This window comes from Pinus tabuliformis, chromosome 9 (assembly GCF_031772625.1).
Source record: "Pinus tabuliformis cultivar Carrire ecotype Pingquan chromosome 9, CPIR1, whole genome shotgun sequence".
Lineage (NCBI taxonomy): Eukaryota > Viridiplantae > Streptophyta > Pinopsida > Pinales > Pinaceae > Pinus > Pinus tabuliformis.
Genome location: NC_142307.1, coordinates 1421370923 through 1421390283, shown reverse-complemented (window position 1 = coordinate 1421390283; position 19361 = coordinate 1421370923). Strand labels below are relative to the sequence as shown.

Genomic DNA, 19361 nt, shown 5'->3' with positions numbered 1-19361 from the left:
GAACATTGTCTCCCAGTCTTTGCCAGTGAAGCTTAATAGGCCAGTGGTTCGAGCCAGAGAGTGGCAATATAGAGGCCAAGAGATCCCCGCCAAGATGTATTGCGTTGTCAGAGAGCAGGAATCTATCTAACCGAGATGCTATTTGGTGTGCATCTGCATGCTTGTTGTTCCATGTATATACACCATTGTTGAATTCCATATCTATAAGCCTATTTTTATGAATGTAGTTTTTGAAGTGAGTGCTTTCACAGTCCAGCTTGACCCGTCCTCCTCTTTTTTCCTCCAATCTTGTAATCATGTTGAAGTCTCCTCCTGTGATCCAAAGTGGGTGAGATCTTTCTGAGTTGATTTGAGTTAAAGTATTCAGTGTGTCTACCTTGTTTGTTGCCTCCTGGGGAAAGTAGACATTGGTTAAGTGTCCATGAACGTTTGTCCCTGTTAAATGAAACATGGCTTGAATGAAGTGCTTACTGGCATGTATGTTAGTGAGTGTTATAGCTCTATCATCCTGAGGCTCTTGTGGCTTCCACAACCACTTCTTTGCTTCCTGGCCATGCTTTGGCGAGGATCTGTTCTAACGTTGTAGAATTACACTTTGTCTCCTGCAAGAAGAGAATTTGAGGCTTTTCCTATTGTAGCATGTTTCTTATTAGTCGACCCTTTCTAGGGCTGTTGAGCCCTCTAATGTTCCATGATATGAGCTTCATGATTCACAATTGGGAAGGGGATTATAATATTTGGTAAGCTTGGAGTATCTTCCAGACTCCACCAGCATCTCCCCTATGTGAATGGTTTTTGAAGATCTGTTTTCCTTCCTCGTTTCTTATTGTCTTTGAAGAGATTTCTTCCATCCCACTGACTACTAGTTTGGATACCTAATGATCTTTGCTTCTGTGCCCTTGAGAGGATTACTTCTAAGTTCTCTAGCTGTCGCTCAGGAATTTTGTCATATTCCTTTTTCTTACATGCCTGTTCAAGTCCCAGTATATCTAGGTCTCCGATGTCAAAGCTCTTCGGTTCCTCTTCCATGTGCTGAACTGCTTCCTGCTCTGCCTCTGTATCATCTACAAGCGTGAGCTGCATCTGAGTGCCATCTATCTCCATTCCTTGAGCAGTCCTTTTTTGCGGGTTACTGGGAGAGGGTGATTTGGTATTTGCGGGTTGCTGAGAAATGAGGGCTTTCTTTGAGCTTGAGGGAACAGAATGGGCGGTAGTCTTAGGAATGGCTTCAGGTTGTTCCTGGTTATCTACTATTTGAACCTCCGGCTGGAGCAGGGTTTCAAAGCTGTTGCTTGTTGATGGCAAGGAGGTGTTGGTGACAGGTTTTTTGACTGAGGAAGAGGGCTTTTTATGGGTCTTTCTGCGATTGGGAACTTTTATGAACCCATCTGAGTCTGGTTTGTCCATTGAGGGGGTGGTCGTGGATTTCTTATTGGAGGGACAGTCTCGGAATAAATGGCCCAGGGCATGGCATTTTCGACAGCGGAATGGTACATGCTCGTAATCTATTGTTTGTAACCATTCGTAATCATCATGGTAAAGGCTTACCGCATCCGGGAGAGCTTTGCTGAGGTGCATGTATACACAGATCCGCGCATAGGAGGTGTACCGCTTCAGTTTTGTCTCCTCTGCCACTTTGATGAATTCGCCTAAGCCATTCCCAATGTCTTGCAGAGATTCTTCGTCCCAATATTCCAGAGGGAGAGAATAAAGGCGCAACCACACCGGGGCCCAACTCAGATCTTCTTTGTCCGGGTTAAAACGCTTGATCCATCCTCTTAGGTATAGTCCTGCGGCGTTGAAGAAATACGGTCCACCATCCAGTATCCTGTTTCGGTCCTCCAAACAATTGAAAATGGTAGTAAAGAAGCCCTTAGGCCCTAACTGCAATGTTATGTGTCCTTTTGGCTTCCATTTGGCTGCGATCTAGCCATGCAGTGCTTTCTCCTTTGGCCAAAGGCCTATGAACTTTCCTATCAAAGCATGATCCTTCGTAAACTGGATCTGAGTGTTGATCCTTTGACTTAGAAGCTCGATTTTGGGTCTGTCAACTGCGACAGGCTTGCAGGTGTTTGACTTCACTCTTGGTTCTTCATTTATGTTGTTATTTCTTGTTGCATTTTCATTCTCTGTTGCTATATCTTCTTGATGGTCCTTCCTGACATTTTTAGTTTGTCGCAGGGCGTTTTCCGTGTCAGTAGGGGGAGGCACTATGTCCTCCTCCGGGGGGGTTCCATCGCGCAGTAGCTGTGCCTTATCGTGCTGTAGATGTCTTATGGCTAGAGGAAAATGGCAGAATGGCGCAGTCTGTAAAGGTCTGCCAGTTGCAGAGCAGTTTCAAGCCCTAAGCGTTCTCGCCTCTCCTTCTTCCCTGTTTCCCAATATCACAAACATATTAATACATAAAGTAGTATAATTAAAATTTAAAATTTAAAATCTATTTAAATATCATAAAAAATATGAATATCTACATACCTCACCTTCTGGCTACACGTAACCTTATGACTATCAAAACCAAATCGGTCGAGAGAAGTGGAAGAAGGCGGTGACCGCCTAGTAAGGATATTTATACAAGCAATAGAGAACTGGAAGGGGGGAAGGGAAATTCTGAATTGAAGATTGGAATTCAAAACTGAAGATTAGAATTGAAAACTGTAGATGTGAGTAATTGTTCTTGAAGATTTTGGGCACGGGGGACAGAGTTCTTCAATTACGAAGTATTCTGGAGTTGGGTACCAAGGATTGTGCCCAGTTTGGCAGGGAGGATTTAATCATTTGGTAACGGGAGCAAATTGAAGCTACAACTGCGCGAGATCAACTTCAAACTTGAAAGCCAGGTATGTATATGTGAATTAAATTGATAGCTGGTAAATTTTGTGGAATTTAGAAATTTAAATTTAGATATAAATAATAGTTGGTAAATTCTGGTAGAATTTCTGAAATAAAATTGTGGTTTGGTCCTTACATTCTCCCAGATAGAGCCAGATGTTTCCCACCATTTTGTGGGTAATATCCTTAGGAGAGTTTTTTTTTCTCCAAGATGGTCCTTAGTCGATAGCCAGCAGCTCCTTGCAGCCACTAGCTAGCTCATTGTGCTATTTCTCCGCCACCTGAGCCAGTCATGTGGTCCCTCGCCCATTTGCCATGATCGTATGTTTGAAGGTGGGCCTCCTAAACCTAAAGGTATGCCTTGTCGTTTGGAAATTAAGTGTTGTAGTTTTCTTATCATGGACACTTTTGGGCATGGATTAATGGGGGGATTCAGTGGAAAGAATGGGCTACGTCTATGCTCTTGTTCCCTAGACCCCTTTTAGGTATTAACCTTGGATTCTAGTCCCGTGGAATCTCGTTTAATGACCATTTGGTTCTAGGAATGGCATTTCATGGGAAACCCTGATTTTGGTTGCGTGGTTCTACTCCCTTATCTGCTTATATTACCCTCTTTCCATTCATTATCACCCCATTCATCATTTCTCCCACCTGGGTCCACATTCCTCCATTGGGTCCACATAGGGTTAGCATGCCCCTTCCCCTTGCCCACACCTTGGGTCATGGCCTAGAATGAAGCCCGAAGGTTGATGTAGTTAAAAAGAAAGATAAAAGCATATATGGCCACATTCAACAGGAAAATGTACCACAAAATGCAAAAGATGGTCGGGACAAACACATTTAGCACGTGGGCAAAGCCAATACATGACCTCTACCGCATTGTTATGGCCATCGCCCTGGTTCCTACAGGTTCTATGAGCCTCCTTCATCATATAGGAACCCATGATTGTCCCAACCTTGGTGGGCAATGAACCGCCCCACCTTAAAAGGGGGATATTCACTGCTATATCTTATACATCATGCTCTTACCCCTTGAGCCCCGAGCAATTAATCAAATAAAACCATAAAAAGGCAAAGGGCATATAAAAAAGGGTGGGAAAATAAAGGCCGAGGCACCTCATGTACCAGATTGCTCCCTCCTACACATTATAAACCCAAGTGTGGGCTTCCCTCTTATTAGCTACCCTTGTACCCCAGCATGTGACCCAACGCTGCCCCTTTTCATCTCCTATTTCATTCACCTACTTGTCACATGCCACCACCTTTTGAAGGATGTACCTTAACTATATTATCCCCTTTAGAAGTAGGAACCACCTAGTAAGATCATTGGTTAACCCCATTTGGAGTTTAGGAGACATTGGCACATCTCGAAGCCCACAATAGAAGGGGAGGCCATTATGAAGTCCCCACCTGTGGTCCATGATTGGTAAGCTCATTTACTTTATTTCTCTAATGACATGTTGTGTCGGAAGGCTAGGGGACACATTGTATCTTATGCAGGATTGTAGATAGTTTCCATTTGGGTTTGGTCTCCCTATACGGGGACCTAATCCTCTAGAGGGCTATGTTGGCACATGTAGGGTGTGCTTTGAGAGCCATGGGCCTCCACAACAACAAACAGTACTCCATGGATCCCCACAACCATTAAGAGATTGCTCGTGGTTCACTTATTGCACGAGGAAGATGCACCTAATCTGTCATGCCCAACTGGCCCCAAATTTGCACCATACACTTGGCAGATGATTTAGGACTTGCATGATGATGTGGCATCACCTACACCATCATCTTAGCCCTTGCATGCAATTTATAGGCATCTTTGATTTGTTTGGAGACCCATGAGGACACTTGTGTGCCCCCACATGTCATTTGGAGTGCCATAGGTTATTACAGGGGGCAACCCCTTTGTCCACTGTTTTTGAGGGTCCTACTCTTCATTGTGGTACCCATGGACCTCATTAGGCCTCTTAGAGGGCCCTACGACATGCATAGATTATTATTTGACCTCTTGAGAGACTTACTTTTTCATTTATGAGCTAGTTTGGTGGGCTTGTCACCAAAAGTTGAATTATTAGAACATTATTTTATTTTTGGGGCTTATGTAGACCAAGGAGGCTAATTCAAACTCCTAAGTTGTGTTCAAATACAAGTGAGATGAGTCCATTTCTTCTCATCTCTTTGGATTGGATCACTTCTCTCTCTTGAGAATTTTGCACTTTTTCTAGAGGATGAATTGGAGCTTTATGGATGAATTTTGATATGTGGATATTGGTCCATCTTATCTTGGAGCTTCTCTTTTGTCAATTGTGGATGGTTGGATATACTCTGTTACATCTAAGTACATGCTTTTAATGTTATTCTTGTTTACTTTTGTCATATACGTTGGACTGGGATTTTTGTTGTTTTAGGGCTAATTGTTGCGTGCATTTACTGCTTAAATTTGTGGAATTTATCTCTATTATAACGTCTCTCAATGTGTGGTCCATGTAATATGAACGAAATCTCCTTGGGGTAATTCTATCAAAGAATTTGATCTTGATAAGCCTTTTCCTTTGCACATCGAAGTATAAAAGATGCAAGGTTGCTTCTTCCTGACCTAGAAGGCTAGCAAAGTGATCTTGAGGCCTCCTTGACTGGGAACCAAGAAATCCTACTCATATTCAGCATAGACTCCATTCTCCCAAAGTTTAAGGGACTAATCTACCAAGGGTGGTCACTAAAAATCATATTATTTCACCTCCTTCCATGTCTAGCCAAGTTCGGGTGCCTAGGGCATCAATTTCCCAACAAGCTAGCCATCTAGAAAATTTGATCTCCTAGGGTCTCCTGCGTTGGCCTTTCCTCTAACTCTCCTCCAATTTTGAAGCCATTCCAATGGTGGTGTTGGGAGAAAAGCCAAGCCCTAGCTCCGGGATCAAAACCTGCCCCGCCATCCCCTACCATTTTCCCTTTAGGTCACCTTCTATTTTGAGCGGTAACAAGCCCAAAAACAATCACGACAAGGAGAGAAAGGGTTGATGGCTTAGGGAAAGGAGGACGTAGAGGCTAGAAGGGGCTACGCTAGGCCTAGGAGGGAGACGTTGGGCCTAGGAGGCCCTAAAAAATTTCAAAACCATCACAAAATTGAATTTTTTGCTGCAGATTTTTAATATTTGCCCAAAAATCCTTGATGTTGGCCTTGCAAAAAAATTTAGAGACTAGATCTTACCCTCAAGGGCCTAGATCTAGCTCTAGTCCAGCAAATCTTCCTGAATCTAACTTGCAAAAATAAATTTACAAGTGCCCAAAACCCCAATGTATACAAAAATTCAAAGAAAATCCCAAAACCCCAGTTGCAAACAAGGGTTAGAAAATAAAATTTATTTACAAAAGTATTATACAAACTCTATTTACAAATTATACAAATATACAATGCTCAAAAAAAGATTTTTTGGAGAGCAGAAATTTTATAGACCGTGATAATGGCTAGATGTATTTTGAAAGATAAATGTTAAACCACAGCCTTAGCAAAGCTAGAAAATCATATAAAATATTCTAAATCCAAACATGGTTAGCCTGTGCCCACAATTCGTGAACTTGGAGCCCAAGGGTCGGGGAACTTGCAAACTCTATATATTTTCTCAAGAAGAAACCGCTAGAACATACAATGAATTAGATCACCTAAGATAAGCCCAAAACTTACCAGTAGAATGTTGCTATCATCTACAAATGAAATAACAATTTTAATTAATAGTTGAAACACAATATAGGAATGCACATACCCAACACATACCACAAATCAGTGAGACAAAAACACCGTGAACTGCACCTGAAAGTCTTTTATTATGATGATCAAAATGTTCCCAAAGTGGCTTTACACTAGCTTTTGGGTTTTAATATTTAATTAATATTTGAAGCACAATATAGAAATGCACATACCCAACACATACCACAAATCAGTGAGACAAAAACACCATGAACTGCACCCGAAAGTCTTTTATAATGATGATCAAAATGGTCCCAGAAGAATCCTTTTTGTATGCCCAGAAAAAACTTCTCTTGTTTGTCCTTTCTTCACACCTTTCCTCTGTGTCTCCTTCGCATTTCTTTCTAACCCTCTTTTCGCACTCTTCTTCTGCTTTTTCTCTTCGCACTTCTTTCTAACCCTCTTTTCGCACTCTTCTTCTACCTTTTCTCTTCGCACTTCTTTCTTACTGAAATCAGATTGAACTTCTTATCCGAATTATATCTCTCTAAATGAGGCCGAGTTCTTCTATATATACACCTCTTCACTGGGTCTTTAGGCCGACTTGATCTAGCAGCTTCTTCATCGTTTGTAGGCTGACTTGAAGAGGTTTGGTGACAAGTTCTTGGAGGATACTTTACATAGGCAATATTGACCTTTTACAAAGTGTAACATGACTTCATTTACATGACAATGACTCTTACATTTTATGACTAGATGTCAAATAAATCCTAAAGACTCTCAATGGGAGTCTAGACTCAAAAACAAAATCCTTGCTCATGAAACCCATGAAGCAAGTCAATATAATAATTTCATTTTTCATTTTACATCTCATTACATAAAATCATAATTACATGTCATTATGAAGACTAAACCTAGTTACACTTTTCAACACTTACAACACGAAATGTACCACAAAATGCAAAAGATGGGCGGGATATACAAATTTAACACGTGGGCAAAAGCCAAAAATGAGCTCTACCCCTTATCTATGGCCATCGCCCTGGTTCCTATGGCTCCTGTTACTCCTGCCGTCTACACCTACCTACAAGTCAGTGAGAAAAGCCTTCAACCCCACAATGTGTGGTTGGTGGCAGGGAACTAAGAGAAGGCGCTATTAGAGGGAAAAACTATGCTGATCATCCGTGTTTAAAAACATAGACGAATCAGTGAGATGAAAAACCTCCTAGGATGAAATTCGTCGCCAAAATAATAGGCTTACCTAGGTTGTTACATAAATGCACAGTCTTACTAGCACCATTTACATTACAAACTTGTAGAATGGGTTTACAATGACATAAGAATTGCTCATTGTTGATTCTGATCTTTGAAAAAATTCCTTCAAACTTCCAGATCCTACTTCCTTGGAAAGTTGAAAAAATGGGTGCAACACTTTGCTCCATATGGGGATACGTTGTTTGCTCCCACAATGTGCTCCAAAAAAATATCTTTGCACCCAAAAAATGCGCACTGTTGAGTAAACTCCTGCAATGATGTCCAATGGAAGCTCTAAATTGAGCTCCCCAAATTGTCTCACTAGGGAGACACTCAAAGTTCTTTGAAATGAGGGAGGAATTTCTGCACAGAAATTCCTTGTGTTGAATAGCACGGGTTGTCTTGTCTAAATAACTCAAGGGAACTAGTGTTTAATTGTAAAGTGACAAAAGAATATCCAAATGAGAGCCTCCATGCTCTATTTATAATTTTCAGACCTCTCCTCCTTGGTGCCCCCCACTCTCCACTAGTTCGCACCCTTTCTCTTTTTTTCTCCTCCAAGAAGTGCAAATTCCTCTATTGGGTCGAATTCCCTCTCTTGTGGCCCCCACATTCCACTAGAGCTGTAATTTCATTTTCTCCTAAGTCCCATACACCAAAAATGTCTCCAATGCCCAGATTACAAAATTGTGCTATTCTTATCACCTCTCCAATAAACTCCGTTAATCCCGCCAAACGAAAAATCAAAATTGGGGACAACTTGAAGGCTGAATTCCATTGCCGCAACTGAGCAGAATTTGTGAGGGTCGACTTATTTTGGGAGACCGGATTCTTCTGGAGGACAGGACTCCATTGAGGAGGACGCATTGGTTTTCTTGTAGGGCGTATTCTTCATCTCAACCAGATCGTGCTAGTTAGTGAAACATTTTTCTAGGTTCCAAAAATAAATTGCATGTAATTTCCTGATCTAGTTTAATAAAATTTGGTTGTGTCAATTGGGGCTTATCTGGCGGATCTTATAGTGTAAAATTATTAAATGCTGGTCTCTTAATTTTATTGCGTAAGATCTCTTATTATTTACATGCTAAGTGTTTGAAGAAGTAATCACTGGCAAAGTGTTTGTCAAAATACATGAAAGATTTTTTTTAGAAAAAGCAAATTGCAAGTAGAGCCAACCAAATTTAATAACGGGATATTACATCTACCCTATTGACACAGTTGAAAGCCAGATTAGCGATTTGATATGCTTAATCATTTTCTTTAGAGCAAAGGATGTAAAGACAAGCAACTGTGAAAATTCCTAATCCTCAAGGAACCCCTACTGCAACAAATTTGAAATTACTTCACCTACTTGATTTTAATATACATTATCAAGTTATTCTTTGAATATTGAAGCAAATTACTTCTGTAGCCTACACTACTCTAATATTTGATTACATGAAACAGAAAACTGAGCAAAGAACAAGATACATAGGACAATTATTTTTGGACAAAATAGTCCCCAGAAAAACCCAATGCGAGAAAACCGGTGCAACAGCTCTAAGGGTTTTCTATTATGCAGGAGAAAATTCTGAATACAAATCTAGGATGCTCAACTAGCAACCCTTTACAGAGAAAATACTGGACAAAAGACTGGTGAAATAATCTCACCCTGTCACTGGAGAATCAATGACTAGTCCTCAGCTCTGGAGGCTCTGCGTCACCTTCTGATGGCCTTTGCGTCAAATGGCGTCACCTTCTGATGGCCCCAACATCCACCTGTGTCACCTTAGACAACTTCTGCGTCACCCCTCCTAGGTATTACGCTGTCTCTCTACTCTGGATCCTTTGCTGGATGAGAAATCGACTTTCTTGCCTCCAGTCTCACACCCTGGCTTCTGGCAACTAAACTTGGAATTCCCTCAGTAGAAAGTCGACATCCCCTCACTGACTACGTTGCCTCTGCATTAGCTTTGCGTAGGCCAGTGTCAACGCTCCTCTGGACGTCTTTCTGTCCTCTCTCTGCCTTGTATTCTCCGGAAATTCGTTCTCCTGAATTCTCATTGCCCCTTTGCCGCAAGATCTCCCAAATTGATTTTCCTCTTGAGAACTTCTCACCCCAGAAAATCAATTTCCTCAATCTGTGTGTGTGTTTCTAACTAAACCCCAAGCCTTCTTCTTATACTTTTCTCATTGAGACTTCAATGGCCTAGATTAAGTCTCTAATCAATGGCTAAGATTAAAACTTGACTTGATCCGCCTTCTAGATTATTCTCACCCATATTTTGATTAATACCCATTAATATTTTAATTTTCCTAAGTTTGGACTTAGGAACCCCATTAAAAATATTAATTATTTTAATAAAATACAATCCGGGTTGAATTTCACCAAACGGGTTATGGGTTCTTTAGAACTCATATGCCCTAGCCTCTCCATCAATTTTCATGGCTAGAGCACATCCGATGTTACCAAAAACTAACACTCCCTCTTAGCAAGGAAAGTGCTCTAGCAACCATGTCCAACTGCATGCTGCTTTGTCTCTGAAGCATCCTCTTTCCGCACTGTTGCTGCCACCAACACTGTGTTGTTGCTGCTATTGTATTGCTGCCCATGACACTGCCACTAACACTACTTCATCTGTACTACAATTTCCTCTTAAACGCTGCATCTGCTATGCTGCTAGCACTGCCACTGCTAACACTGCATTCGCACTGCAACTCAGTTGCTGAGAGAAGGAATTGAAAAACATCCAAAATTATCTGAACTTAATTGTGTTCAACATAATACCATGAATGTTGGAATTTGACTACTCTAGTCTCTGACCCTCTAAATCTTATGCGTTGTTGTTGACTTCTGCACTGTGCCATTCACACTGTTGCCAACCTTGCTCTGTGCTGATCAACTCCTAGTCTCAAGCTACTGCATCTGTCTCTCCAAACAATCCACTGCATCATCTGACAACTAAGTCCATCTCGCTACTGCTGAATCTCGGGCTCCTCTAGCAAGGATTTGATCCAAAAGGTGGACTCCTCAAGGATCCTGCCCACATGTAATCCTCCCGACTACAACTCAGTATCGCCCTATTTCCCTCCTGGAGATGCATGGGCACTCATGGCAAACTCATCTTCGTCAATCTTTGCTAAAGTAGCCTTAGGATCATGTTTCTCATCCTTATCCTTTTGCTTCAAAGGACACTGGGATGCAAAGTGGTTCATCTCGCCACATCTGAAACATTTCACCTTCAAAATGTCCTTCTTCTGCTTTGGCTTCTGCTGTCCCTTTGATGCTAGAGCTGCGTTCTCCTCCTCCTCCTTGGTCTTCGTGCCACTCCCACTACTGCCATTGAGGTTGACCTTTACCAGGTCCCTCCTTAATTCCTCATGTTGAAGGGTTGGCCGCCTCTCCTCCCATGAAGGTAGTCTTTCCCTGCCCAATATACTTTGGACGAAGACTTGCCATTCATTGGAGACTCGATTCAGGGCTATCCTTACCATTGCAGTAGACTAAGGAGTGGACTCCACTACAACAATATGATCTCTAGTGTCCTGAAGACGCTGAAGATAGGAGTTAACTCCTTCTCCCTTCTGCATCAATGTCCGCTGCAACTTCTGTTCTAGGTACATCTTCTGCTGTTCGGAAGAGCCTTCATACAGTGAAGACAAAGCTTCCCACATCTCTCGGGTTGTATCCTTGCCCTGCAAGTGTGAGACCACATGATCTCAAACTCCATCAAGAATGAGCCTCTTCGCCTTCCCCTGCTCGGCCTTGTACTTCTTCCTTTGATCATTGTCAGCAGGAACAACTACAACACTTTTGACGTAGGCTTCGAGATCGTACTCCTCCAGAACAACTAAGATTCTGGTCTTCCATATGACATAGTTGGAAGCTCCTTCCAACCTATCCTGATCTCTGAGCCCATGCGATGCCATCTCACCCAATTGTCAAACTGACTCCTCTAGTCACTACTTAGCACTGCTCAGCTGCCCAACAAGTGAGAAATTCGAACTTTTTGGCAAAAAGTTCTCTGAGGAGAAAATTCCCCTTCTATGTGTCTTCGCTCTTTTCCGGCGGATTTCTGCCCCGACAGAAACTGCGCCCTTCAAGCACTGCGCTAAGGCTCTGCGTCACTCCCTCTGCCTCTGCAAACTCACGAACTGGAAATCGTACCTCTCTGTCAACTCTCTCAGAGAGAGATTTCCTCGGAATCTCTGCTTCCCGACAAGGACTGCGCAATCCCTTCAAGGGGATTCGAATTGCTGTCAAGTACAGCTTTTGGCCTCTTTGCTCAGCGTTGGATCTGCTCTTCCTATTTCAAAATCAATGCGTCGATACCATGTGAAAATTCCTAATCCTCAAGGAACCCCTACTGCAGCAAACCTGAATCTACTTCACCTACTTGATTTTAATTGCTGGAATTTCTATGTTTAACTCATTAGAAATTCTTCCTGTACTATCTAGTTTATTTCTTCCTACTCTTTTAATTACTTAACAAGTTATTTACCTTGTAAATACTGAAACTTAACACAAGTACAATATCAACATCTACAGATCATCAACTAAAAGAAAACAAGCACACAAGTGACACCGTTATTTTTGGACCAATGTCCCCGAAAAAGCCCAATGCGGGAAAACCGGTGCAACTATTACGAGGGTTATATTGTTATGAAGTCTTTCTGAGTACAATTGGGTGCTTAACTGGCTCACCCGACAGAGAAAAATATATGGCAGCAATACCTCTATATTCGGAAACAGGTATTTAGAAAACCTGTCCCACGAAACCCTCTCCGGCACAACTGAAGCTCAACATTGGCCTTTCTGGCCTCTGCGTTAGCCTCCTGCTGACCTGCGTCAGCCCCAGGACCCTTTGCGTTAACCCTCTAAGTCACTGTGCAGCCTCTGGGAGCCTCTACGTCACTCCCTCTGCCTCTACGTGGATGCCATAGTCCCTCTAGGCTTTGCGCTGCCTCTGTTGGGCTTTGCGTAGCCTGGACTGGCTACTGCTCTCGTTCTCTCTGCTTCCGCATTGGTCTGTCAGTATTGTCCCTACCTCTCTGCCTCATACTCACTACCCCTCACTGTTGATCACTGATTCAACTTTGCTTAGCAACCCTGCTCTAGCAAAATGAATGATTGATCACTCTGGTGTGTTCTCCAATTGACCCTCAAGCCTCCTCCTATACTTTTCCTATTGGTCCATCAACGACCGAGATTAAATCTCTAATCAATGGCTAAGATTAGATTTGGCTTGATCCATGACTTTTGGAACCTTCTAACCTAGTTTTATATTAATACCCATTAATATTTTATTTTTCCTAAGTTTAGACTTAGGAACTCCATTAAAAATATTAATTATTTTAATATCTCCCAAACCGGTTAGAATCTGCCCAAACCATTTATGGGTCTTGGAGATCTCATGTGCTTTAGCCTCTCCACCAATTTTCATGGCTAGAGCACATCCGATGCTACCCCAAATCAACATTAATATACATTATCAAGTTATTCTTTGAATATTGAAGCAAATTACTTTTGCAACCTAAACTACTTTAATATTTGATTACATGAAACAAAAAACTGAGCAAAGAAAAAGATACATAGGACACGGTTATTTTTGGACAAAATAGTCCTCGGAAAAACCCAATGCGGGAAAACCGGTGTAGTAGCTTTGAGGGTTTTCTATTATGCAGGAGAAATTCTGAATACAAATCTAGGATGATCAACTAGCAATCCTTTACAGTGAAAATACTGAACGAAAGATTGGTGAAATAATCTCACCCTGTCACTGGAGAATCAGTGACTAATCCTCAGCTTTGGAGGCTTTGCGTCACCTTCTGATGGCCTCTGTGTCAAACTGCGTCACCCTTACCCCTCCTAGGTATTACGATGCCTCTTTTCTCTGGATCCTCTGTTGGCTGAGAAATCGACTTTCTTGCTTCCAGTCTCACACCTTAGCTTTCGGCAACTAAACATTAAATTCACTTAGCGGAAACTCTATGTCTCCTCACTGACTACGCTACCTCTGTGTCAGATTTGCGTAGGCCAGCGTCAACCCTCCTCTGGAAGTCTTTCTGTCCTCTCTTTGCCTTGTATTCTCCGGAAATTCCTTCTCCTGGATTCTCACTGCCCCTTTGCTGCAAGATCTTCCCATTCAATTTTCATCCTTAGAACTTCTCACCTCAGAAAATCGATTTCCTCAATCTATCTGTTTGTTCCTAACTAAACCCCAAACCTCCTTCTTATACTTCTCTCGTTGAGACTTCAATGGCCGAGATTAAGTCTCTAATCAATGGCTAAGATTAAAACTTGACTTGATCTGCCTTCTAGATCATTCTCACCCTTATTTTGATTAATACCCATTAATATTTTAATTTTCATAAGTTTGGACTTAGGAATCCCATTAAAAATATTAATTATTTTACTAAAATACAATACGGGTTGAATTTCACCAAACGATTTATGGGTTCTTTAGAACTCATATGCCTTAGCCTCTCCACCAACTTTCATGGCTAGAGCACATCCGATGCTACCAAAAACTAACACTCCCTCTTAGCGAGGAAAGTGCTCTAGCAACAATGTCCAACTGCATGCTGCTTTGTCTCTGAAGCATCCTCTTTCCACACTGTTGCTGCCACCAACACTGTGCTGTTGTTGCTACTGTATTGCTGCCCATGACACTGCCACTGCTACTGCCATTGCCATTGCTGCATCTGTACTACAATTCCCTCTCAAATGCTGCATCTGCTATGCTGCTAGCACTACCACTGTTAACATTGCCTTCGCACTGCAACTCAGTTGCTGAGAGAAGCAACTGAAAAACATCCAAAATTAACTGAACTTAACTGTGTTCAACATAATACCATGAATATTGGAATTTGACTACTCTAGTCTCTGACCCTCTGAATCTTCTGCGTTGTTGCTGACTTCTGCACTGTGCCCCAGGACCCTCTGCATCAGCCCTCTAAGGCACTGTACACCCTCTTGGGAGCCTCTGCGTCACTCCCTCTGCCCTCTGCGTGAATGACGCAGTCCTTCTGGGCTTTGCATTGCCTCTGTTGGGCTCTGCGTAGCCTGGACTGGCTGCTGCTCTCGCTCTCTTTGCTTCTGCGTTGGTCTCCCAATATTGTCCCTGCCCCTTTGCCTCATACTCACTTCCCCTCGCTGCTGATCACTAATTCAACTTTGCTTAGCAACCTCACTTTAGAAAAATGAATCATTGATCACTCTAGTATGTTCTCCAACTGACCCTCAAGCCTCCTCTTATACTTTTCTTGTTGGTCCATCAATGACCGAGATTAAATCTCTAATCAACGGCTAAGATTAGATTTGGCTTGATCCATGACTTTTGGAACCTTCTAACCTAGTTTTATATTAATACCCATTACTATTAATTTTTCTTAAGTTTAGACTTAGGAACTCCAGTAAAACTATTAATTATTTTAATATCTCCCAAACCGGTTAGAATCTGCGCAAACCATTTATGGGTCTTGGAGATTTCATGTGCTTTAGCCTCTCCACCAATTTTCATGGCTAGAGCACATCCGATGCTACCCCAAGTCAACATTAATATACATTATCAAGTTATTCTCTGAATATTGAAGAAAATTACTTCTGCAACTTACACTACTTTAATATTTGATTACACGAAACAAAAAACTGACTAAAGAACAAGATACATATGACACAGTTATTTTTGGACAAAATAGTCCTCGGAAAAACCCAATGCAGGAAAACTGGTGCAGTAGCTCTGAGGGTTTTCTATTATGCAGGAGAAAATTCTGAATACAAATCTAGGATGCTCAACTAGCAATCCTTTATAGAGAAAATACTAGACAAAGGACTGTTGAAATAATCTGACCCTGTCACTGGAGAATCAGTGACTAATCCTCAGTTATGGAGGCTCTGTGTCACCTTCTGATGGCCTCTGCGTCAAACTGCGTCACCCTGGGCAGCTTCTGTGTCACCCCTCTTGGGTATTACGCTGCCTCTCTGCTCTGGATCCTCTACTGGCTGAGAAATCGACTTTCTTGCCTCCAGTCTCACACCTTGGCTTCCGGCAACTGAACTTCGAATTCCCTCAGTAGAAACTCGACTTCCCCTCACTCACTATGTTGCCTCTGCGTAGGCCAGCGTCAGCCCTCCTCTGGACGTCTTTCTGTCCTCTCTCTTCCTTGTATTCTCTGGAAATTCCTTCTCCCGGATTCTCACTGCCCCTTTGCTGTAAGATATTCCTGATCAATTTTCCTCCTGAGAACTTCTCACCTCAGAAAATCGATTTCCTCAATCTCTCTGTTTGTTTCTAACAGAACCCCAAGCCTCCTTATACTTTTCTTATTGAGACTTCAACGGCCGAGATTAAGTCTCTAATCAACGGCTAGGATTAAAACTTGATTTGATCCGCTTTCTAGATCATTCTCACTCATATTTTGATTAATACCCATTAATATTTTAATTTTCGTAAGTTTGGACTTAGGAACCCCATTAAAAATATTAGTTATTTTAATAAAATACAATCCGGGTGGAATTTCACCAAACGGTTTCTGGGTTCTTTAGAAGTCATATGCCTTAGCCTCTCCACTAATTATCATTGCTAGAGCACATCCGATGCCACCAAAAACTAACATGAACCTCACTAATCATATCAACCACATTAATGCAAAGAGTTATATGATAAGCTTGTTAAGATGCCAATTCATTACCATCTCCAAACCAGCCAATACGGGATGCAACCAATAAAGTAAAAAGAGCAGTAACGGTCATTAATTGAGAGTGAACAACAGCCTTAACTCCTCATTAACAAATATTGATTACAGCAAGGGTATTTAGGGCTAAAACCACTTACAAAACCCTTATTTGCACATCCAAAATTACATAACTTAGTCTCTAGGATATGTGAAATGCCTCAAAAGTACAATTCAACCTAAGCAAATGCATCATCATATGTAGAACCCCAAAAGGTGAATCATTTCCAGATGTGCAACACTACCTCCAAAAATGAGAACTCAACCATAGGACATGATTCAAAAAACATGAGAACCATAACATGTGAAAGAAAAAGGAAAACGAGTAGATCTGTTTCTCTTCCAAGCCCAATGAACAAGATTATGTTAGCATTGACAATTTGTACCATGCTCCTAATTCTCACATCCTCATCACAGTGTTGCTAAGAAGAATGCCTTGAAAATGTAAAAACAAGTCTTGCATTTTTAGCCAATTATACACTTCAGGTATCTTATAGATTACTTAAAATGCTCTAAGGTGTATTATAATCTATCCATTCTCAACATCATGCTCCAACATCTTCTATCTCATCTAACTATCCTCTTTCAAACAAAAGCATGAATGAAGAATCTCATGAGCAAAGACAACCTCAATTACAATAGGTTATTGTACCATAGTCTTATAGGAAGGTACTCCATTACCATTTCACAAGTTCCAAAACAAATAGGACCTATAAATGTATTATAACTCAATTGCACAATAAGCCTATAGTGTTGGAGACTCATCTAGGAATTGTCTCCAACATATACTCTTATTTATTCCTTCCTTCATTGGATTTCTTTCCCTTTGTCCATTTAGGGGTGTTATCATAATGTTATTTTATTATAGAAAAATTCCATATAACTCATGGGACTTTCTCATAACTAAGTTGCACACTTAAGTGGGAAGGACAAATTCTTGTACCATTCAACCCTTCAAATCCTCATCCAACTTAAACAACATCTCACTCAACTCCTTAACACCCAACAATCTTCTTCCTTGAAGACATAATGTATTTCCATTGGTTAGAGAAATCCATTGTTGGCATTCACAAATCCCTACCAAGATCCCAACGACATAGAGCCAAAGGGATTTTTCATCCTTTGTTGGAAAGGGTGTACAATCAACAGACTAAGGGAAATTTCCTATAAGCAAGGATAAATCGATGAGATTTGCTCATCATAACTCAGTCAAACATGTATTTTATATTGGTACTTCTCAATTAACAGAATACTTTTATGCAGTTTAATGGTAGTCCTGAATTATCCAACCCATTTTGTAAATTTTAGTGGTAGATCTTAACTCCCAACATTTTTATCCTTTTCTATATATAATGAAAGTAGAATGTACAGATGTGTATAATTGTAGCAGTTTCCTTCGTCCTCCTATTCTTCCCTTTTTGTGCGTGAAATTTGAATATTTTCATTCTTGTCTAACTGTGCAGATATCAACTCCTCATAATGTGTAAGTTATAGAGGATTAGAAAAATAGTATATACATATTGATGAGCATGTGCACTCACTCAAATAAAGAGAGAGATTATCGATTAAAATTGTACAAAGTGCCTTCTTGCTGGTGCATGTAAAAGAGGAGATCGCTGATTATATTTATGAAAGTGCAGGAGGCGGTTCAATGGTTGGTGCAATAAAGGGATCTACTCAAAAGGAGCCTCTTGTTGTAGGAAAACCGTCACTTTTTATGATGGATTATATTTCAAAAAAGTGTGTATGCATCTATACATTTTCTACTCTTTATATATATACTCAATAATTTCTTTGTTTTTCAAAGAATTGTCTTGAATAAATCATTGTAATTGACATTATGGTTCTCAAATAGTTGATGCGAGTAAATATTCTTTTCTTTTTAATTTTTGTAATGTTCAATTTGAAATTGGCATTTGGTTTTTACTTGTTATGATAGATTACCATTGTGCATTGTCTGGATATTTATAATATCTATTGGTTGGCCAATATGTGATTGCACAAACTTTGACAAAGATACAAATTGTACAAAGGTATTTTGTATGAAAGCACTAGACAACACATTTCTCTTCTTCAAAATGTTTGTACAACAAAAGAAGTTGTGGGTTGTTGCACCTATGCAACTAACTCGTCTAACCAATACACTTAACACAATATATATGTAATCAGGGGTTGAATTTAGAAACATATACTTTAGGGGACATGATATATTGTAAAGACCCTACAACATTTCCTTAGGTCTTAAAGTGGTACTTTGTCTTGAGGTACATGTACGTTGTGGATTTTACCTCCACAACATGTTCTAAGTAAATTGGATAACCAACCCCACTGTCTTCCTTCCTCGTGATTGCAAATATTTTTATGGCCTAACTATCATGTGCCCATGTGCCCATGTGCTTTGACAACATAGTCACACTAAGTGCCATGTCTCTAGGAGACTAAGTTAGTGCACAATATACTAGACTCATTGTTGTTAAAATTGGCAACTAGGGCCAAACTCTATGTGGGTCATCTTATTTATGGAAGCTGATGTTTTTCTTGGATCCCTCTCATCGAGAGGTGTAGGATTGATCTAAAGATCATCCGATTTCGATAAGTATTCATGAAGATATGAATTTATTTGTGTTATGGGACAATTCGTCAAGGTCGGCCAGCAACCAAATAAACCCCACTTGTGCTCAACGTTTTAGTATAAATAGAGGTGGCCTTCAAGTCATTTCAACACACTTGGGATCTCTTCCTCTCTACTTGTCTTTGGGTTTTAGTAGGAGGAGAGATTCCAAGGGATAATGCTGCCCTAATCTAGAGGGCAGAAGCCAGAATTGCCAGGAACAACTGGGAAAAGTCGGAACTGTCGAAACTGTCGGGAAAAGTCAGAATT

General features: G+C 40.9%; 1 protein-coding gene across 3 annotated transcripts in view; it reads left to right on the top strand.

Annotated features, from left to right (window-relative positions):
- The window catches only part of LOC149153869 (phosphoglycolate phosphatase 1A, chloroplastic-like), a 295703-nt gene that overhangs the window by 200244 nt on the left and 76098 nt on the right, over nucleotides 1-19361 (top strand). For all 3 annotated transcript variants that reach the window (XM_089439669.1, XM_089439667.1, XM_089439668.1), the window contains exon 9: nucleotides 18121-18220. In XM_089439669.1, the coding sequence (XP_089295795.1) occupies nucleotides 18121-18220 (100 nt within the window). The remainder of the gene's footprint in view (nucleotides 1-18120; nucleotides 18221-19361) is intronic.